This window comes from Penicillium rubens, assembly GCF_028828025.1.
Source record: "Penicillium rubens strain IBT 27055 chromosome Unknown utg000003l_segment0_segment0, whole genome shotgun sequence".
In the NCBI taxonomy this organism is placed as follows: domain Eukaryota; kingdom Fungi; phylum Ascomycota; class Eurotiomycetes; order Eurotiales; family Aspergillaceae; genus Penicillium; species Penicillium rubens.
In genome coordinates, this window is record NW_026890601.1 from 7,852,054 (window position 1) to 7,872,910 (window position 20,857).

General features: G+C 49.9%; 8 protein-coding genes across 8 annotated transcripts; 5 read left to right on the forward strand and 3 right to left on the reverse strand.

The window, feature by feature from the left end:
• Positions 1-89: 89 nt before the first annotated feature.
• N7525_009243 (ZZ type zinc finger domain protein) lies at positions 90-2,817 on the forward strand (the record flags this gene model as incomplete). The annotated part of the gene is made up of 4 exons (XM_002563292.2): positions 90-221; positions 395-1,271; positions 1,329-1,540; positions 1,591-2,817. The coding sequence occupies 4 exons, from the start codon at positions 90-92 to the stop codon at positions 2,815-2,817; spliced, it is 2,448 nt and encodes an 815-aa protein (XP_002563338.2).
• Positions 2,818-3,483: 666 nt separating this feature from the next.
• On the forward strand, positions 3,484-4,779 carry N7525_009244 (serum paraoxonase/arylesterase family protein; the record flags this gene model as incomplete). Its single annotated transcript, XM_002563293.1, has 2 exons — positions 3,484-3,792; positions 3,847-4,779. 2 exons carry the CDS (start codon positions 3,484-3,486, stop codon positions 4,777-4,779), a joined length of 1,242 nt encoding a protein of 413 aa, XP_002563339.1.
• Positions 4,780-5,222: 443 nt separating this feature from the next.
• N7525_009245 (uncharacterized protein) lies at positions 5,223-9,168 on the reverse strand (the record flags this gene model as incomplete). Its single annotated transcript, XM_002563294.2, has 4 exons — positions 5,223-5,409; positions 5,467-8,421; positions 8,478-8,626; positions 8,689-9,168. 4 exons carry the CDS (start codon positions 9,166-9,168, stop codon positions 5,223-5,225), a joined length of 3,771 nt encoding a protein of 1,256 aa, XP_002563340.2.
• Positions 9,169-9,670: 502 nt separating this feature from the next.
• Positions 9,671-11,171, forward strand: N7525_009246 (ubiquitin C-terminal hydrolase 37; the record flags this gene model as incomplete). The annotated part of the gene is made up of 6 exons (XM_002563295.1): positions 9,671-9,796; positions 9,847-9,941; positions 10,007-10,106; positions 10,172-10,353; positions 10,412-10,590; positions 10,639-11,171. 6 exons carry the CDS (start codon positions 9,671-9,673, stop codon positions 11,169-11,171), a joined length of 1,215 nt encoding a protein of 404 aa, XP_002563341.1.
• Positions 11,172-11,796: 625 nt separating this feature from the next.
• Positions 11,797-13,407, forward strand: N7525_009247 (putative oxysterol binding protein (Orp8); the record flags this gene model as incomplete). The annotated part of the gene is made up of 6 exons (XM_061214649.1): positions 11,797-11,873; positions 11,985-12,061; positions 12,121-12,160; positions 12,217-12,286; positions 12,338-12,397; positions 12,457-13,407. 6 exons carry the CDS (start codon positions 11,797-11,799, stop codon positions 13,405-13,407), a joined length of 1,275 nt encoding a protein of 424 aa, XP_061069080.1.
• Positions 13,408-13,757: 350 nt separating this feature from the next.
• On the reverse strand, positions 13,758-17,608 carry N7525_009248 (condensin subunit YCS4; the record flags this gene model as incomplete). The annotated part of the gene is made up of 5 exons (XM_061214650.1): positions 13,758-13,928; positions 13,982-16,372; positions 16,419-16,560; positions 16,611-16,734; positions 16,786-17,608. The coding sequence occupies 5 exons, from the start codon at positions 17,606-17,608 to the stop codon at positions 13,758-13,760; spliced, it is 3,651 nt and encodes a 1,216-aa protein (XP_061069081.1).
• Positions 17,609-17,988: 380 nt separating this feature from the next.
• N7525_009249 (serine/threonine protein kinase CDC7) lies at positions 17,989-19,567 on the forward strand (the record flags this gene model as incomplete). Its single annotated transcript, XM_002563299.2, has 4 exons — positions 17,989-18,235; positions 18,290-18,731; positions 18,779-18,839; positions 18,893-19,567. The coding sequence occupies 4 exons, from the start codon at positions 17,989-17,991 to the stop codon at positions 19,565-19,567; spliced, it is 1,425 nt and encodes a 474-aa protein (XP_002563345.1).
• A 132-nt stretch (positions 19,568-19,699) lies between these two features.
• Positions 19,700-20,701, reverse strand: N7525_009250 (ubiquitin-specific protease OTU1; the record flags this gene model as incomplete). Its single annotated transcript, XM_002563300.1, has 1 exon — positions 19,700-20,701. One exon carries the CDS (start codon positions 20,699-20,701, stop codon positions 19,700-19,702), a length of 1,002 nt encoding a protein of 333 aa, XP_002563346.1.
• Positions 20,702-20,857: the final 156 nt, after the last annotated feature.

Consider the following 20,857-nt stretch of genomic DNA (forward strand, 5'->3'; position numbering starts at 1 on the left):
TTACTCGTAACTAAAGTGCTCTTTTTGTCCTTTCCCACAGTACTGCTGCCTTATCAAGGTGTATCCACTTGACTTTCACATCATCTACGATGACAACCCCATCTACTACTTCTCATTCGGGTCCAGACAACCTGGTAACTGTCAAGGTACTCTATGATGACAGTAACCGTCGCTTCAAGATGCCTCTCAGGGAGCTGAAGGCCCAGGTGTTTCCCCAGATGGTAAGTCTCCACTCAAGCTCCGGATCTGTAACCCGACTCCGACTCCATTCCTTATCTTCAGCGATCATCAGATCAAGTTTTTTTTATCTTGCAAAATATCTCGTTCAAACTTTAAAAAAAATCAAAAGAATACGTATTGTTCTCCGCAGACTGACTTGATGCTTTTGGTTTAGCTTAGGAAACTGCTCGGGGTTCCGGCGGATGTCAACGTCATCCTTGAACGCTATTCCGACAGTGCTGGTTCTTACGTTCGCTTAGACTGTGACAACATTGCAGTCTACAAACAACTCCACCGGGCTGCCAAGGCCAAGTCCAAGCTCCGTATCAAGGTTACTACTCTTCCTTCCCAAGACACATCCGCATCAACGCCAGTACCATCAGAACCCACTGTGCCGATGGAGTCAACCAACCACACTCGTCACAGTTATCTCGAAACGGTCCTGAGCCCTTTGGCACTTCCCAATACCACCCCTCTCATCGAGTCAGTCCAAGTCCCTCCTCCCACCGGTGAGACAGAGTTGCCTCTAGGTCAACCTCGCTTCCGCACTTTTGAGATGGATCAAGAGAAGCATCAGTTCCCAGTCATTTCCCACACCTCGTCCAACGGGATGTTCTGCATTGACTGCAATAACTGTGGTCGGTCTATTGCAAATGCGCATTATCACTGCAGCGTTTGTGAGAATGGGGACTATGACCTGTGCCTACAGTGTGTCGGTGCTGGCACATCATGCCGCGGCGAAGGTCACTGGTTGATCAAGAGGACCGTCAAGGATGGTGTCGTCACAAACAGTACTACCGAGACCATTGCGCCTCGTGAACAATCAGCCCTGGAATTCAGCCCAATGCTGCCTACTCAGATTCAGCGCGAGGTGATCACCAAGCCGGTGGTCCACATCCCTGAGTCGGTCACCGAGTCAATTCCTGAGACGGTTCAAGAATCGACACCCGATTCGGTCCAAGAGTCGACTCCGGAGCCAGTGGCCCCACCGGCTTGTTTGGATGCAGCCATTCAAGGCGATGATAAGCCAATGTGCAATGGGTGCTGCCGTGGTAAGTTCTCTCTCTCTCTTCCTTTCCTTTTCCCCTTCTTTTTCTCACAATACACAGAAGCCGACGAAAGCAATCTCGTCCGCTGCAACGACTGCGAGGACTATGATCTTTGCCTTCGCTGTCTCCTCCGAAATAAGCATGGACACCACCCTGGCCACACATTCCACCTTGGATCTGACCGGGACTTCTGCTTGAAGAATCTGATCACCTCTCGTTGCCTTCCAGGTCGGCAATTCCGACACGCTGCTGTCTGTGACGGCTGTGACAAGGTATTTATTCATTCAACCCACTTGGGAGGCACTTGGCTAATTTTTCCTAGCGCATCGTTGGTGTTCGTCACAAGTGCTTGGCCTGCCCCGATTGGGACTTCTGCCCTGAGTGCATCTTGACTGCCTCCCATAGCCACCCTGGTCATCGATTCGTGCAGGTTTACGATACCATCGGTGAACCTGCTCGTGAGCATGAGATCCATTATGGCATCTTCTGCGATGGTCCACTGTGCAAGAACAAGCCTGCCCAGAGTTACATCAACGGAGTTCGCTACAAGTGCGCTGTCTGTGATGACACCGACTTCTGTGCGAGCTGCGAGGCCCTTCCGACCGACCACCATAACCGCACTCATCCGCTGGTCAAGTTCAACACCCCGGTCCGCAATGTGACTGTGAGCACCATGGGCGACGACGGCTCGAGTGGAGCAGTTGCGCTAGGTGACCAGATTCGGACACCCGCTCGTCCCATTGACCAAGCCGAGATTGAGGAGCAGGAGCCCGTTGAAGTAGATGCTAGCAAGCCTGTGGAAAAGGTGACGCCTCAGCCATTGACGAGCAAGACCGTTTCCGAGGCCGATAGCTCCGTCATGCCGGACTACAAGGCATTCTTTATCCGTGACACTATCACCGATGGAACAAAGATGGCCCCAAACACCACGTTCCGCCAGACCTGGACTCTGTACAACCCTGGACCTGCAGCGTGGCCCGTTGGCTGTGACGTGCGCTTCGTGGGTGGAGACAAGATGTTTAACGTTGATGTCTGCCACCCATCTAGCGTCGAGTCAATTCGCTCGGCCATGGAAAGCAACAAATTGTTTGCCCCTGTAGAGCCAGGCGAGAGTGCTGACTTTACTGTCAACCTTCGCACTCCTCAGCACGAAGGTCCTGCTATCTCCTACTGGCGTCTGAAACTCCCTAACGGTGTGGCCATTGGTCATCGTCTGTGGTGTGATGTCGAGGTGAAGGCCGCTTCTCTGGAAGAAGCTGACACCAGTGAGACACACCCTACTGTGTCTGAAATCGCCGGTAGTGGCATGATTTTCCCCAAGCTGGAGAAGGAATCTCCGGAGTCGAGCACTCACCAAGCCGAGGCTCCTGCGCCGCAGGCACCGACCTTGTCGAATTCTTCAGAAGGGGATGTTCTAGAGGACGTTGAAAGTCTGACTCTAGACGATGCCTCCACTGACGCTGACACTGGCTTCCTAACTGACGAGGAATACGACGTTCTCGACGCTAGCGACCAGGAATATCTTGAAGCCAAGCACTCCGCAAACTGAAAAATGTTTGGGGGAAATCATCACGACACGATATGGGATTGGGAATTTGCACAAGTGCACTCTTTCTATTTATTTTTTACCGCTTCTTTTCGGACTCCGCCGCAGAGGTCTAGTCACTCCAAGCATGACTAGACTTAATGAGAGTGATTTTCTTTTTTTGGCCTACGAAAACAGACAAAGAAAAAAAAGAGTTTGCATCTTTTTTGCCTTAGGATAGTTTAATGCACTTTGCTGTTTGCGGTTGTTTATTATAATGATTTGGACAGCCTTCTTCTTCTTCTTCTTCTTCTTCTTCTTCTTCTTCGTCTTCGTCGTCTTCTTCGGTATTGTAGTCTCATCCTGTTCTTATGCTTTACGCTAATCCTATTTAGGTAAGCCGAGGTCGTATAAGCATAAAATACAACCATGGGAGCCTTATAAGGCTATTGATCGCGAGTCATTGCCTACATACGTTTGTAAGTACCTATACAACCCTGAAATACGTTAACTTCTAAAAGGTCCAAAGTCAGAAATAGCAACAAAAGTTGCTGGTCTCCCAGACATTCCCGAGGATACTTCCCGAGGTCCAATTTAGTGAGGGGCAGGAATGGATATGCCCATAAATATTGACTTTCCACTTTTTCACATACTTTGTCTATATTCATTTCCCACTTGATACCGAATAGAATGGGATTCGGCACCATAGTCAACCTCGCCCTCGTCGCTCTGGTCGCCTTTTTGGCTGGCCCAATCAGCCATTTCGTGCATATTACAGGATTCTTCCTCACGCCCAATTCGACAGTGCTAAGTGAAGGCCAAGGCCCAATCTACATCGAAGACACCATCCACTGCGAGGATGTGCACCACTACCGCCCGGCGGACCTGCTGTTCACTGCCTGCGAGGATGACAAGAGCACGCGGTTTAGCTGGTTCCCGCCGCTAGGCAGCTTGCTGCCACTCAAGGCCCAGGGCTCTATCCATGTCGTGGATCCCAAGGTGAGTTTGTTCTAGACATCGAAAACGAATATCAAGAACTTACTCCCAAGATAGTCTATGAAGTCAACTCGTCTGGCATTTGAGAACTTCCAAGGCCCCTTCGTGACACATGGAATCGATGTCATTGAGGATCCTGAGCAGTCAGACGCAGTCTATATCTACGCCGTCAACCACATGCCCAACCCGGCTCACTTTGAAGCCGGCGAGCCCAAAGGCATCCCCAAAGCCCAGTCTCAGATCGAGCTCTTCCACCACACCATAAACTCCAAATCCATCCGACATGTGCGCTCCATCAGCCACCCGCTCATCAAAACTCCCAACGACATCTACGCCATCAGCCCGGTCTCCTTCTACGTCACCAATGACCACTTCTACCGCGAGGGTCCCATGCGACTCATCGAAGACGTCTGGCGCCCAGCCAAGTGGTCCGACATCATCCATGTGCGGATCGCGGATCTAAGCAAAGACGCTCCCATCGAGGCCTCCGTCGCCCTGACAGGTCTATGGAATAACAACGGTCTCGGTCGCGGCCGTACCGACAAGGAAGTCATCATTTCTAGCGCCATGGGCGGTGAGATCTTCCTCGCAACTCGACACGAGTCGAATCACTCTATCTCCATCGATACCTCGATTGCCTTTGCTAGTTCTCTCGCGGATAACCCGTCCTACTATGACGACCCATACCGCACCGACTCGCATGATGCGAGCGGCTATCTGGTGGCTGGTGTCTCGCAGGCTATTCACTTGTTGGCTAATGCTAAGGATCCGAATGCTTTGGATGCTGTTCAGGTGTGGTATACGACTCTCAATTCGAGCACTGGGGTCTGGGAGAAGAAGGTGCTGTTTGAGGATGATGGGACCAGGATTCGGACAGCGAGTGCGGCTGTCTTGGTGCCCATTGAACCTAAGGATGGTAAAAAACTTGCTTGGCTCTTTGTTACTGGGTTTATGTCGGAGAGTATGGTGGCTGTACAGGTTGAGTTGTAGATTAAAAGTGAAATATTTTAGAGCGAATTTACGTTGAAGTAACATGTCTGCTCTTCCAGATTCACAGAATGGGGTGCTGTCTACGACACCTCCTACATATGTATGTTGGGCTTCACTAGAGTTCACCTGCTCGCATGCTTAATAGGTCGACTTGGCCTTTATTCCATGTCATCTGTGAAGCATATGTGGGAACATGCAAGCGATGTATTTAGGCTTGAGTAGGCGAACTGAAAATCCCAACAGAGCTTTTATGAATTTGAAAGTTTTTGTAGATGAAAGTTGAATTAGTTGACCAAAAGCATGTAGATATCTGAAATTCAAGTTCTAGCGCCGCTGCAATGCAACAAATCGGGGGGAAATAGAGCCAAAAGGCAAGGTAAATAACAAGATTCATAACAACAAAGTATTACACCACATTCATCACATCATTTGATTTCCCTGCTTCATCTGTCTGACTTGCCCGGCGGAGTCTGGGAAGAGAATGAACAGTACTTGTCCTTGATCGCGATAACCTCGTAAGTTCCTTCATCAGAGGTCTTGATTGTCTTGATGTTTTCGTAGGAGATGTCATGCTTGATATCAAGGATCTCCGACTTCTTTCCCTTGCGGACATTGGAGCTCCGGATGTATCTGTGGAGGGTTAGCAGACTGTAGTGTAGACCACCTGAGTAGAGGTTATTGACTTACGTGAATTCGAATGGTGGTGTACCCCAGAACTCAAAGTGAAGCTCGGCTTCTCCACCCTCATGAATGTCCACCACCGATTCTTTGCCCTTACTGATCCGCACGCTCGGCATAGCGTGGATGACCTTGGTGATGTCTTTGTGGGCCTTGCATTTCCCACTGGCTCCGTCACTGACGGCGTTGATCGTGAACTGGCCGGGAAGTTCCGCAATACGACGGAAGTTAGCGGTTTGAGAAGTGGCCTTGCGTTTGGCGCCGTCAAAGGTGTAGAACACGTCGAAGGGAGCATGGCCCGATAGTGAGAATGAAAGCCGTTCGCCCACACAGTAGTCTACCTTGGACTCGAGCGGGATGATGGTAGGCACATCGGAGATGGCGACCCGCACCGAGGAGGCATCGAGGTCAGTTGTCTTTTGACATCCTCTAGAATCACGAACCTTGTGGATGCTGACTTGGTGTTGCCCCAAATCAAGATGACGACGAGGAATCAGCAGTTTGTGGCGGTTGGAATTAATCTTGGGAATGGTGACAATCTCCGGTTTAGCGTTCGAGTGATGTTTGATGCTGATCTCCAGCGAGAACGGTGGGACACCCTCCAAAGTAATGGGGATGGATTCCTCGCCGTTGATGTCTTCCTTGCAGAAGCCAAAGACATGGCCGGGTTGATCGAATTTAGCGGACGGTAGCGGGTTAACCTTTTGTGTCACAACCAGAGCTTTGCTCTTAGGATCGTGGTCGTAGAGGTTGTCACCAACTTGAGTGAACTTGTAGCTGTATTCTCCAGGCTCGGAGGTATCCATCTCCATCGAAGTAACATGAAGGGCAGACTTCAAAGCCCGTGGTTTGGCCGAAGAGAATCCACCACGGTCCGCCTTGCGTCGCTTCTCGTATTGAACACTGTATGGAGGATTTCCCGACAGTCGAACCTCAAGGCTATCGTCGTCCCCTTGACAGACTTCAGACTTTGCAAACTCCTTAGCGGCTCCAATGGGAGAACCGTCCAGGGCAGTGATTTGGGGCCGTGGAATCCACGAGACCTCAAACTCATTTGCAGACTGGTCCACGGTTCCAGGACAACCGATGTCAAATACTCCACTGATCTCATAAAGTCCCTCCTTGTCAACGGTCAAGACACTGTTTTCGTCGAAGATATTTTTCTGAACGGGCGCCGAGTCCACGTCAACATTCTTGTACGTGACAGTCCAAGGGCGTTGGCCACTCAGCCTCAATGGGATCTCAATCTTGGAGCCCTGCAAAGCCAAAACATTCCTCTTCTTGTCAATCTGACCGAAAGAGACGTGCGGGGGCTGTGACCGGGCTTCAATATTAAGGCTGTCCTTGAGTGTTCGTTTGCAACCGGACTTATCCTTGACGCTAGTCAGAGACACGGTGTATTCACCACCACTGGTTAGTTTGTCGGTCGTGATGGTTGCCACATCGGTATCGGATTCTAGTGTCTTTCTCAATCGCTTTCCATTGTGAACGATCTCATATTGTAAGACCCAAGGGGCCTCTCCAAGGAAAGACACCTCCACAGAAACCGCTTCACCGAAACAGGCCTTTCTCAATTCTCTTGATAGGAAATGAGCCGAAGCCGGTGGTTTCACGTCTTGTTCAAGCACCGGTATCTTGAGAGACCGTGGTGAGTAGACGGCATCCTCGATGTCTATGAAGCGATAGGTGTACGAGCCGGCCTCCGATGGGGTGAAATCAAGCTGCGTGCGCATTCCATTGATGGCTTGTACTTTAGAAACAACGCCCTTGGAACTCTCAATGCTGTATCGGAGGGAGAATGGAGGCGATCCCGTGAGATCCAAATCCACGAGTAATCCAATAGCATTGTTGGCACAGCGGTCAAATATCTTTTCAGCCTTGACTGTCAAGTCTGGCTCAGGCGGGTTATGCAAATAGCAAGACGAAGGTTCGAGGATCTCTCCAGGACAAAACTTGGTAGAGATTGATGTCAAGGCATACAAACCAGGCTCCTTGATGTCCAAAGTCTGATTCATATGCTTGAGGCCAACGGTCTGTTCCCGTGCTGCTTCTTGCGTGTTGCCTGTGAACGAATAACCGACCGAAAAGGGTCCATCGCTAGCATATGCGTTGCCATCAGGATGGAAGCTCAAGGGGAACCTCGTGCTGTCTCCCTTGGCCACTTGCAGTGGATTCTGAGCATTGCAGTTTTGCAGTGACAACTGCGGGCGTTCATGAACAGAGAACTGGTACCACTGGGATTGCGACTTTGTAGACGGCCGGTCTCCCTCCTCAAATATGGTAGAATAGTTGGCCACGTTCCCAATAGCATCGTGGACCTCTTCGATGGTATAGAACCATTCTCCGCCGTCATTCAATGACTCATTCAATGGAACCTCAATCTTTTGACTCTGTGCCCACGAAACGTCAGGCTGGTTGATGCTGTACAGAGCAGCAGTAGTTCGTCCATTGAGCAGCGGAGAGCGCAGATGATCGGGCTGGATGTTAAGGACCGAGAATCCGCGATCGAGATTGTTGACCTGGCGACTGTATTTGATCTTCAACGGAGGCGTGCCTTCCACCTCCAGTTTGAAGTCGGACAATTCTCCTTTGCACTTGTCGATGTGTGAGTTTTTGATCAAGGCTCGCGGGCAAGAGACCACCAGCGCATCAAATGTTCGCGTATGAACATCAAGTTGAGACTCGTCCACCACCCGTTGAAGGCGATAGACACCAGTCTTGCGTACAGGGAAGAGCAAGTCGCGATGGGGTTGACCCGGAACATGCTTCTTTTCCGCTTGCTTTTTGAGAGTCTTCAACTGCTTCGTGGGAATGCTAATGGTTTCATTTTCGCCAGTGTTAAGATCCAGACGCAACACTTCGATCAGGACGGGGTCCGTCTGATTGACGCGGATGGGCAGGTCGATTGTAGATTGCAGAGAATCAAGGCAAAGCGAGTTTCGATCTGGATTGAGGACAGCGGAACTATTATGAAGTCAGTAAGTATCGTCTTAAGGTACATTTGAACGGGATAAACATACCCCTCTGGCAGAATGTGCACAATTTGCCTTCCCAAGATCAATGACGCATTGTGAATGATATCGCCGGGCTTGACCCTGCGCTCGGAAATGGATAATTCGCGATCGTATGCCACCTTTACTAGTCCAGTAATCCATGTAGCCCAAGGAATCTGCAGCCATTAGCGAGGGCCGATCAGCGGTCTAAAAAAGAATTAGAAAAAAAAAAACTCACCGGGATGCGGAACATGAGAAAGACATTTCCCACGGCGTGAAGCAGGAATAAAGTGAGCGTGGTCGGGAATGCCCATTCCAGCCAAGGTATGCGCAGAGCCTGCAGGCCGACCAAGAAGATTCCATCTATCGTAGCCCATTTCAACAAGAGCCAGGTTGAATCTAGGTCATCGGATGCGGTCAACGACTCATAAATTCGCCACGCATTCAAGGCAAAATATACTGCGACGACATAGAGTCGTTGGGAGGGAGCATCGATCACATTGGTGGGGATCAGTGGTACATCGGTGTTCGCGTTCGAGGGTGGTAGTCTCGACGCCTTCGAGGGCGATTTGGAGGCTGATTTGAGTGGCGTTCGCACAGGCCGGGTCTCTCGTTGCTGTGATCGCGAAGGAGTTTCAAAGAGCTTTTTCCTTCCAGTTCCAGGGATTGTTTTAGGCGTCTGCGGAAAGGCAGATGGGAGGAGGGGAGTGCCGTTCATGGCATGCTGTGGTTGCCGGAGCTGGCGAGGAAATGAAGTGTAGTTAGAGGGCAATGGTGGCCCTTGTAAAGCTGTAATATGGGTTTCAATGAAGATAAATGATAAATGAAGATAAATGGAGCTGTATGGAGCTGTATGGAGCTGTATGGAGCTGGCAATCTGAGCCTATAGCAGATAAGAAAAAGAAGAGAAACAAAAAAGTTGGAGACGCGGGAAGCGCGTCGGGAGAAGCTCGGTCCAACGACACATGACCTAACCGCCTCTTCTCTTGCCTGTGTATTATATCTGTTTCTTTAGTTTCTTTATTGTGTCGATTGTCTATCTATTTCCTATAAAGATCCCATATTTTCTCAATCTCTGAGACCTCTATCTCTGTTTCCCCGTGAAAAGAGCAAACCTACCGTCTCAGGACTCCTTTTATCATAGCTTCTTATTTCAATCTCATCTTGAAGCTTTACACTTCCACGGCTCCCTCTACTCTCTTTTTCTTTGAAAAATCAACATGGGTCCTCGAATCAAAAGGCGCCGTCTGACGGATTCAGAAGATGTCAGTGACGATATCTGCCAGCCTGCGTCCCGTCTAGAAAAAGACAGCTGGAATGGATTTTGCGAAATCGAATCAGAACCGGTATGTTTGCCTGGCAATGGCATTTGCAGTTCTTTGCTTACGCAAATTAGGCCTTGTTTAATGTTATGCTACGTGAATTTGGGGTCAAAGGTGTAAAGATCCAAGAAGTCGTTTCTCTCGATGAAGAAATGATGGCATTCCTCAAGTATGTTGCTTGCAGCCCCTCACTGTGCTCCTATATATATGGGTCGAATAGCTGACCATGAGCAGTAAACCTGTCTACGGCTTGATCTTTCTCTTCCGCTGGCGTGAAGATAATGATGGAAAGCAGGAAGCGACTTGCCCTGATGGGCTGTGGTTCGCAAACCAGGTCAGTTACCTATTCTTCAGCTGAATCATTCCTTATTAATTATATATATATCCATGGATATATAGACCGCCAACAATGCCTGTGCCAGCGTAGCACTACTAAACATTGTCAACAACATCCCAGATATTGATCTAGGAGAGAATCTGCGGTCCTTCAAGGAATTCACCATGCCTTTCACCCCAGCCCTACGTGGAGATGCAATCAACAACTTTGAATTTGTCAAAAGGATACACAACTCATATGCACGGTATGCCATTTGTAGATGACTTCGTTCTTTAGTGCCGAAAGTACTGACTCACTATTAGAAAAATGGACATTCTCAATTCAGATCTACAGCTCAAGACTGAAGCTACCACTAAGAAAAAGGGGTCCAAGGGCCAGACTCCTGATGAATCGGATGCCACCTTCCATTTCATTGCATTTATGCCTGTGATGGGCCAGCTGTGGAAGTTTGATGGCCTGGAGCGACAGCCACGAGCACTTGGTATGCACCCAATTAGACATACTGGGATGGTCCTGCTAACTTCAGTAGGGGAATGTTCTGAAAACGACTGGCTGGAACTGGTCAAGCCCAATCTTCTGGACCGAATGGCTGCATACGAAGAAGAAGAAATTGAATTCTCAATTTTAGGACTCGTGCGGGACCCTCTGCCGGATCTCATCAACGACTTGGCTGTCAACGTGAGGAGCTTGGAAATTCTCAACCAGCGTGCCACATCCCTGTGCCCATCATCAGACACACTCGCTTTGGATGAAACTGTACTTGGTCCTGAACCTTCCCTATCTCTGACACGTGAAGAGATCGACGCGGCCGTGATCCCCGCGGAAACCCTCGATGATTACCAGACATGTTCCGATGAGAAGTTGCAGGAGTATCAGCAGACGATAAGTAGGAGTCAGCGAGAACTTCGTACACGCATTCGAGAAGAGCAGCAGTCTCATCGGTCGGATGACGAGTATGCAGCCGGACGGCGATTTGACTATGGACCGGCGGTACGGACATGGCTTCGACGCTTGGCACAGAAGCAGCAACTGCAGGAGCTGTCCGCCCTCGTGGCTTACTGATTGGATGACCTTTCGTTGATCCTATCACCTTAGAAGGTTATATGACTCTCTCATGAATATCTCATGAATATCTCAATATCTCAATATCTCAACATCTCATGTCCCCTTTTCTTTCCTTTTTTTTTTTCTTACTATCTTATGATCCTGGTGATCCTGGTGACGTAGTGACCGTGACCTTTTTTATCCTATATTCAATTCATCTGCAAGGCGTCGAATAGTTTCCATGTAGGCAGCCACCATTCTAAAAATACATAAGAAACATAACACTATATATACCCTATATATATATATAATAAAGGATGAAAAAAGAATCTTAACAAACTGGTAAAAACCAGAAACCTCCTGACCCCACCGGGCAAAAAATAGTTCCAACGTCACCGCCTCGAATGTTGTTGAGTTGCTTCTCTTCTCCAACCTCCTTTTTGCATGATCTGTGACTTTACCGTGGGATCATTCGTGGGAATCTTGAACTACACTTTATTATCCTTGTTTCGGTATAGAGGCAGGCCCGAGAGACACTAAAATCCCCTCCTCTTCTCCAATTTGCCACCGTTTCTTTCTCCCCGGACGCCCCAGTTCACTCTCTCTTATTTTCTACATATCCTCAGTCACTTGAACATACACCATGTCTGCCATCGCAGTGCCTGAAAAGGCACCAGATGATTCCTCCAAGCTGAAGACCTTCCTCTCCATCCTTCGAAAGTATGCAACCCTTCCTTGATCCCCCCCCCCCCCCCCCCCCCCCCCCCGCACCGCTGCCTTGCGCAAACACAGGTAGCCAGACGCCAGATGCTAATATGATCGGGAAACTAGGTTCGTCGGTGTGGCAGATATCGCTTCGGTTCGCTTTTCATTGCCGGCGCAACTGCTGGAGCCTAGACCAAACCTGGGTAGGTCATTGTTCGTGTTACGCTGTGCGGGGTTGGTGCTGACTGTCCATGGCGACAAGAATACTGGCATTACTTAGATCGACCCGAGACATTTGCGAGGTCAGCAAATGTGCCCATACTTGGCGGACGCTTGTGTGCTGACCCAGGAGCTACAGCATTGGCAAATCGGATGATGAGCTAGGTCGGATGTTGGAGGTGTTGCGGTTCTGGTTCACCAAGGATCTGGTATGTTTCGGCTGCTCAGATTCATCGGACTACTTGCTGATCTTGCTGCAGAAATATGTCAAGGGGAAACCGTGCAAACCATACAACTCAACCCTGGGTGAATTCTTCCGAGTGAGTACCAGTTGTCTTCGGCATTTCATCCATGGCGGTTCATTACTAACACCCTCTAGTGCAGCTGGGATGTTAGCGACAATATCCCCGAGGAAGAAAACCTCCCCGGCGTCAAACCAAGCTCCAATGGCTCCTCCACCGTGACCGACGGCGACGAGAAAGTCAAAGTATGCTACCTCACAGAACAGACCTCCCACCACCCCCCAGTTTCAGCATTCTACATCGACTGCCCCGAACGAGGCGTCTCGGCGCGTGGATTCGACCAGATCAGCGCCAAATTCACCGGCACCAGCATCCGTGTGAGCCCCGGACAGCACAACCTCGGGATCTTCGTGAATATCGAAAAGAGGGACAATGAGGAATACCAGTTGACCCACCCAAACGCCCACCTGGGAGGAATACTGCGCGGAGCGCTTTCAGTCACAGTCGCGGACACATGCTACGTCACTTGCCCCAAGACAGGCTTGAAGGCGATCCTCCAGTACCTGGAAGAGGGCTGGATTGGCCGGTCACAGAATAAGCTCGAGGGCGTGATTTTCCGTTACAACCCGGACAAGGATACGATCAATCGACTGAAAGATGTGCCAGAGAATGACGTCGTCGCTCGTATCACCGGTTCCTGGCATGGAAAGATATACTTCACTCCGGCAGGCACCAAGGAGCCCCGTCTGCTCATCGACATCACCCCGCTTCACCCCGTCACAAAGACCTTGCCTCCATCTGAAGAACAGTTATCCAACGAATCGTTGAAGTTCTGGTCAGGTGTCACGAACGCCATTGTCGATAAACAGTTCAGCCAGGCCACCAAACTCAAGCAGGATATTGAGGAACGGCAGCGGCAGCGGGCTGCGGAGCGCCTCGAAAAGGGTATCGAATGGAACCCCCGCTTCTTCACTGGCGCAGTAACACCGCTGGGTAAGCCCGAACTCACGGAGGAGGGACAGAAGGTTCTGGAGGGAATTCACTCGGGCAAGTTCGCCCTGACGGAAAGTACAGTGCAGGGCGCATAGATATAATTGTGTTCCCCTTGACAGTGTAAACAACACTTTGGCGTATCTGGCATACGGCCATGACATTGAACTCGGCGTACCTTTGTTTCACTTCCGTTGGATCTCTTTTTGGTTTATATTCTTTATTCTCACATACTTAGACGTTATTCTCTAGAAATCTGTTTCGTGAATAGCTGCAATGCTATTCCATTCTGGTGGATTTACAAAATTGACAATAGTATATCATACACAGGTTCAATAGAATGATTAATCCTATTCATAAAAAGAATTACACCCTTTTGCCCAAAAGACTAACGCCGCCAGACTCCAATCATCAAGTACATCAACACATGATCCATCTCAAATCAGTTTCAGGCGGCGGCACTAACGACCTTGAACCCTGTACTGACAGTCTTGGTGATCTCCTCATTCTTATGCGGCAGAAGAGATAGGGCATACGCAACATCGTTCCACTGTCGCTCTGTTTCGCAACGAGGAAGTCGAGCGGCCAGCTTCTCGGCCAGCTGTCGAGCGTGTTTTTCCTGAGCCAACATTAGCATAGATCATTAGAAATTAAAAGGAGAAAAAAAAATACCTTCTCGACAAACCCGATCAAGAACTTGACGATACGGCGGAGAGACGCTTCATCTAGGTTGGGTTCTGCACTCAACAGACTGAACATGTCAACAAAGTGGTTGTACACGGCATTATCCTTGGTCGCAAGTTCCGTGAAGAACATGCGAGCCAGATCAGCGATCTTCTTGTCATCATCCTCCAGACATTTCGCCATCTCGCCCAGTTGTCCCTTGACCTTGACTTGACCAGCCAAGATGAGGAAGGTAAGGGTCATAAGGCACGTGCGCTTGACGGAGTCATCGTCGTCATTCAAACGACGGTAGAGGAAATCGGTGTTCTCGTCGATGAGGTGGTTGAAGCAAACGGCCATGTCGCCTAGCGCAATCACAGCATTGCTACGCACGATAGGATCTTCGGACCGCTCCATGATAGTGATGAGGAGTGGCAGGTTCTTCTCGCAGTACTCTGCTGATACGCACATGAGCTTGGCCAGGCAAAGGGTCGCAGAGGCCTGCAGGTCACGATCCGGGTAGGAGTTGTTGTTGGCCAATATCTCCACTACTAGCGGGCCAAATTTGGCCAAAAGGGAGTTCCCTCCATAGAGGAGCTCACGTTCTCGGATATGGGCCATAGCATCCTGGAAGTCGTCTTCTGTTGTTCCGCCAATGAGATCAAGCTCGTCTTCTTCGGCGTTGTCTTCTTCCCGAGGAGCTGCTGCTGCTTTGTTCTTCTCTTGTTCGACTTTGCGGCGTTTGAAGTCGAGTTCACACAGCTCCAAATGCACGATTTGCTTGATTGCAACGTGACCAACGACGTACAGCAGCTGCGAAAGTGCAGCAGATGCTGGCTTGGGCTTAGATTCCTGACCCTCGGTGGATGCAGTCCCAGGTCGTTGCTGCTCCTCTTCTGCATTGACAGAGGCATGAGAAGAAGGTGGGCGTTGTTGAAGATGTGGCGCAAAGACGAATCTGGTCTTTCGTCGGAGGATATCGGAGCAAAGGACGTCGGGGTGCTTGGACAAAATGTAAATGGCGTTGAGCGCGTGCTCTGCCACTCCATACCATTCCTTGCTGGCTGTCTCGATCTCAAGCATGGCCGCTAGCTTGACCAAAACAGAGTGGTCACTGGCGAGTTTGGGAATGCCAACAACCTCCTTTGTTTTCGCCTGACGTCCGGGAATCATGCGCCGCAAAGCAATACAAGTGTACTTGGCGAGCACGAGGTCAGCTCTGCCTAAGCTACCAAGACCGATGCGCAGCATGGCCTCGATCTCTTTCACCACAACCTCTGGATCTGCCAGGGCAAGCATTCCGAGGACGATGATCGAACCCCTGCGCTGAGTCCGTGAGATTTCTTTCTTCTGGATACTGTAAACTTGCCATAGCTTGGCGATGACTGCCTCGGATACGTTTCCAGCCTTCATCATTGTGCTGAGGAGCTGCTCGAGGCAGGTCAGTTCTGCAGGAGTTGCACCAAACGTCAAACTGATCATGTTGCGGGCGATGTAGTTTGCAGCATCATTGGGTGAGAAAGAGCCCGGTGCATCAAAGAAGAGGCCCTTGTAACAATCAATCAGATGTGTCTGGACGCCCTTTCCTTCGTCGCTGTTGCCCTTAGTCCAAATCAGGCGCAGCATACGTCGAATCCCACTGCGGGCAGTCTCAACCTTGTACGCATCGAGAACAACAAAGAAATCCATGGCTTCGATAACCTCACTCTTGTTCCGGGATGAAAGTAACTGTGTGACGATGGTGGACCCGGAGTGAAGCACTTCGATGAACCGGATAGCCTCGTTGTAATATTTCCTCGTCAGTTGGAGGCGTGTCATCAATTCAGAGGTAGCAGCCTGTTCTGCGGCTTTCTGCACAGCAATAGCCTTCTCTTCTTCACTCATCCGGGGCGCTTTTGATGGAGAATCATCCGGCATCTGTGTAGCGTCGTCCAACAATTCAGGGTCAACCTGAGTCATGTCACCTGCCTCAAAGCCAGGTGTTTCAGGAGGACGCAGCGCATTCAACTCAGCGTCAACCACGTCCAGTCTATCTGTCCACTCCTTGTATGAGAGGAGCCCACCATGCATAACACTGAAAGGATGTGTGGAAACAAGTTTGGACAGCAGTTTGATCGCATTACGTCGCACATTGCTGCTCTTATCCTCCAAGCTTCTGGCGGCGAGTTCCGCTGCAGCCTGTCGCCTCTTCGGGAACTTTTGCTCTAGGTCGCAGATTCGCATGAATACCTGGATCGCGCGACAGCGACAGTAAGGGTTGATATCAAGGAATCTTTCTTCCAGTACATCGAAAAAGGCATTGATCTGGGTCTTATAATTATCACTGCGTTCTTCCTGTCGGCTGAGATCGGAGATGAGGTTTCCGCAGACCTCGATTACTGCACAGCGGAGAGTATATGCCTGGACTTGTTAGCGGAACTTTGGGAAAACTGAAAGAGTCACATACATCGCTATCCAGCTGTTTAGCCAGAAGGGTCATTTGTTTGATAATCAATCTGGGCGCAAGTTCAGACAGTTTGATAATAAATGTCGATACAGACTTGGGGCCCCTCGTATCATTAGAATTGAACTCCTTATTTCCGAGCTCCCTACACGTAAGGTTAGCAGCTATCTTGCCAGTTCGCTGATATAATCTTACTTCAAGATCTCGTCCGAAAGCTGTGGATAGTCATATTGTTCTGCGAGAATATGGAGGAATTCGGCCATGGGCTCGGAGAGATGTTCAAAGTAAGTCAAGCTCTGCACAATCGAAGTTTGAGCTCCTGTTCTGAAGTCAGCTACCGCTCAACCGGTATAAGCATCATAATACCTACCAAAGGCCTGGCCGTGATGCTTGACTGCGATGCAAAGAACCTTGAAAGCATGCATGCGAATGGCCATGCTCTTCACCCGCTGTTCGCTCTCAAGGACCAGGTAGATTGTGCGCGTGAATAAGGTAATAAAAGTATCACGATCCGAAGTAGTCAAAAAAATGCGTCCTAGCTTGAGCTTCATCACCTTGCACATGGTCTCCATGGATATTTGGATTTGGGGCGTCCAATCCCACTGGCCACTACTGGCGGATTTCTTGGATTTGGGTCCTCCTCGTCGCACGGGTGCTGCTTCAGTGGGCTTCTCTGCAGCCTTGACCTCTACGGCAGACAAGGCCCACTGTAAAAGGAACCCGTACATCTCCAAAAGCTGCTTGTGGTGTTGAATGGCATCCTGGTCGTCGGATTCAAGGTCTCCATGGATGATGTCTGCCTCGACAGACAGACCAGAAATAACCAAATCCAAAAGTTTGCTCAAGTACTTTGCAGGAAGAAAGGTCGCGTATCTGCAAGAGTGAAAAGGATCGTCAGATTCGAGTCCAGGCGGGCGCCAGCCTCCATGGGCAAGTTGGGAAGGGACCGGTGCGCACTTTAATAAAAACTGTAGCGAGTCAAATAATGATGCTCGTGTTAATCCTTCGGGGTTCTCTGCCACAGCATCCACGATCGGGTTCAAGACGCTGTCAATCAACGCTGGCGAAAGTTGATCAGGATCCGATTCGCAATCCAGCAGTTCCGGGTCCGCATCAGGAGTCGGGATCGAAGCGGGATCACTCAAGTAATATTTGAGTGATTCATTTATGTTGAATTGTATTCTGTCCTCCATTGTCGCGGGTGTTGGAAAAAAGAGGTGAAAGCGGGGAGGAAAGCCGATTTGTTGATAAGCTCCCATTTGTTTGGCTTTTGCCCTTTTTGGTCCAACTTATGTAATCAGCAGCTCATATTTTACCGCTAATGTGGTAGACCCCTCTCAAGTTGTACCTCACCGCCTTGTATTGATCGATTCACCCGGCAGTCGTATTGTCATATTTGGTCACCGCATGGTAATTCTTCCACGGTTGTCCGTGTTTTTTGTGGCAGTTACGATAAACATTGAAAGGAACCTTGACCTTGGCCTAACACGCGACATGATCTTATGACTTTGCTTTTCCACTTCATTACTCAACAGATTCAAGTCATAGACTCCTCATTGTCTTCCATGCCGCCATGTCGGCCCTCCGCGCTGCCCCAGGCATATTTGAGCTAAAGCACAGCAGTTCCTTCCAAGAGCCACAATTGAAACACAAATACTCGTTGGCACAGGATGACGAACCAGTCTCACAAAGCGATGCACCCCCGGAGAGTGACTACGAGGAAGAGGTGGACGAATCGGTCAGGGAGGATATGCGAAAGCTCGAAGACACATTCCCAGGAATTTCAGATCGGTTTCGTCTGGTGAATAGGATCGGAGAAGGTATAACTGGTTCCGCTATTGGTGGGAGAGGAGTCTTTGCTGACTGGCTAATAGGTACATTCTCCACGGTCTACAAAGCAGAGGACCTTCATTATGACGCACACCAGAACGACTGGGATGCCTCAACCCCAGCCCAAGACAACTATACGGAGCCTCCATCCAAACGACGAAGAGTTCAAGGCGAGCCAACCGGACGGAAAAAAACCAAATTTGTCGCATTGAAGAAGATCTATGTGACAAGTAGCCCGCTGCGGATTCAGAACGAGCTAGAACTCCTGCACGACCTTAGAGGATGCGGGTCTGTTTGCCCGCTGATCACTGCTTTCCGATACCAGGACCAAGTGGTTGCCGTGTTGCCCTACTTTCCCCATACCGACTTTCGCATTCAATACCGCACATTCATGGTTGCAGATATGCGCCATTATCTACGGTCTCTTATGACTGCCTTGAACTCGGTACATGAACATGATATCCTTCACCGTGATATCAAGCCGACGTAAGTGTATCAGACTCGGTGCCCTGAACCATACTAATGTCTTTAAGCAACTTTCTCTACAATCCAGATCTGAAAGAAGGTGTCCTGGTTGACTTTGGGCTTGCAGAAGTACGATTCTTGACTGCTATATGTTGTTGCACTTACACTGACTTTCCCAACAGCGCCAAGGTTCAGAATACAGCAGCCCATGTCTCTGTACTCACCAAAGCTACGTCCGGCGAAGCCGGATCCTGTCAAGCTACTACTCCAAGAACCCCCCATCCACGGGATTTTCAGCCGGCTACCCCAAGAATGATTCACGACCATCACGGCGAGCGAACCGCGCTGGGACTCGAGGCTTCCGTGCCCCGGAAGTTCTCTTTAAATGCACATCACAAACCACAAAGATTGACATGTGGTCAGTGGGTGTCATTCTTCTAACTCTACTAGGACGTCGGTTCCCCTTCTTCAACTCTGCCGACGACATCGATGCGATGATCGAAATGTCGAGCATCTTCGGCACCCGACGCATGAAGACCGCCGCGGCCATGCATGGACAGATTTTCGAAACAAATATCCCAACCATCGGCGAGAAGGGCTACAGCTGGGAGAAGCTAGTGAAATGGTCAAGCTGTGTGGAAGATCTGACGGAAAGCGAACAGCAAGCAACACGTCTGTTGTCTGGACTGATGGAATTGGACCCGTCTAAGCGGCTTAGTGCTGCGGATGCCCTGCAGCATGAATTCTTCACGGATCCCGTTCACCATGATGTGGAATGGGGAGGTAACCCAGAAGAAAGCGCAGAATCAGGAGAAGAGGAGGAGGAAGATGATGCAGATGAGGTTGCCATGCTATGAGACCCAAGATTATTTTGTACGATATGTGAGAGTGGTTCTATGCCATACAGCACACCACTTGATTCATGACAATGAAGCAGCCTTCATGACTTTAGACAATCCCGCAGTATGCTTATCTATCCTATTGTAATGCTAACTCGCCTCTCCAAAATCATAATGGCCGGTCTCCGCGGCATGCTTCGTAGCACCCTTCTCTCCAGTGAATGTGCCCCCGCAGATGTTGCAGCGAACAGTAAACCCAGAAGTGTCCGTGTAGTAGTGCTTGCCTTGCAACACCCGGCACAATTCTTTGGCCTTTCCCAAAACAACCGGATCAACAGCCTCAAAGATCTTTGTGTCGTCATGCGCCAGTGGGTTGGCATGGGTGTAGGGTGGTCGGGAGGGGGACAGCGCAAGGACATCGTAGTGAATCCCCGAGTACACGACAATACACCGCGTGGGTGCTCCTTCATTAAACTGAAACATGTTCAGAGTCTGTACATCGATGGAGCATATCTCGATATTGAAGTATTCGCTGAGAATCTTAAGCTCGATGGCGCCACCCCACGAGTCCTCGTTCTGGATCCAGGTACAGTATTCGTCCGGCTTTTTGCCCAAGATTGCTGCTGTATATTCCGACGGATTTGATTGAATAGCTCCTGCAATGATCGATCGCAGCTCGACCATCGTGTCCATATCGCCCATGACTGCAGCGCCAACTGCTCGGAAAAGGCACGAGTTGTCGTCGGGCATCACCCGGAGAACGAACGTTCCAGCATGTTCTGGGGAGGCTATTTCTGGCGGGTCTTCGGCGGTGCTCTCGTGTGGTATTTGCGGCATTTGTGGCTGCGATGGCTGCGATGGTTGTGGTGGCGCCGTTCGAGCTGTTAGCGCATCGTCGCTCACGCCCCGGCTGGCCCCCTCTTTCTGTGCGACGATGAGTGACTCTCCGTTTAAATTTATCCCGACTTCCAATATCCTCTGGTCTGGTTGGAAACTGTCAAGGTCGAGTGGTTTGAGAGGGTATCCATATTTGACGTCAAAGGCAGCAAGGCCGGTCTTCTCCGCAATTTGGGTTCGGAGATCTTTGATAGTTGCGGCATCGTCCAAGGTAACAGTTGACTGGCCTGAAGGCCCACGGACTCGAATTCTCATAGTGATGAAGTCTTGAAGAGAGAGCTTAGAGAACTGTGAGATGGACAACCTTCAGAATCTTGGGAAAGTTCCACTGATAGGGAGATATGACGACTCGCCGTGTGGGGTATGGGTATACCGGAAGCAGTCTGCGATGTAAGCCAAATGGTATACCTA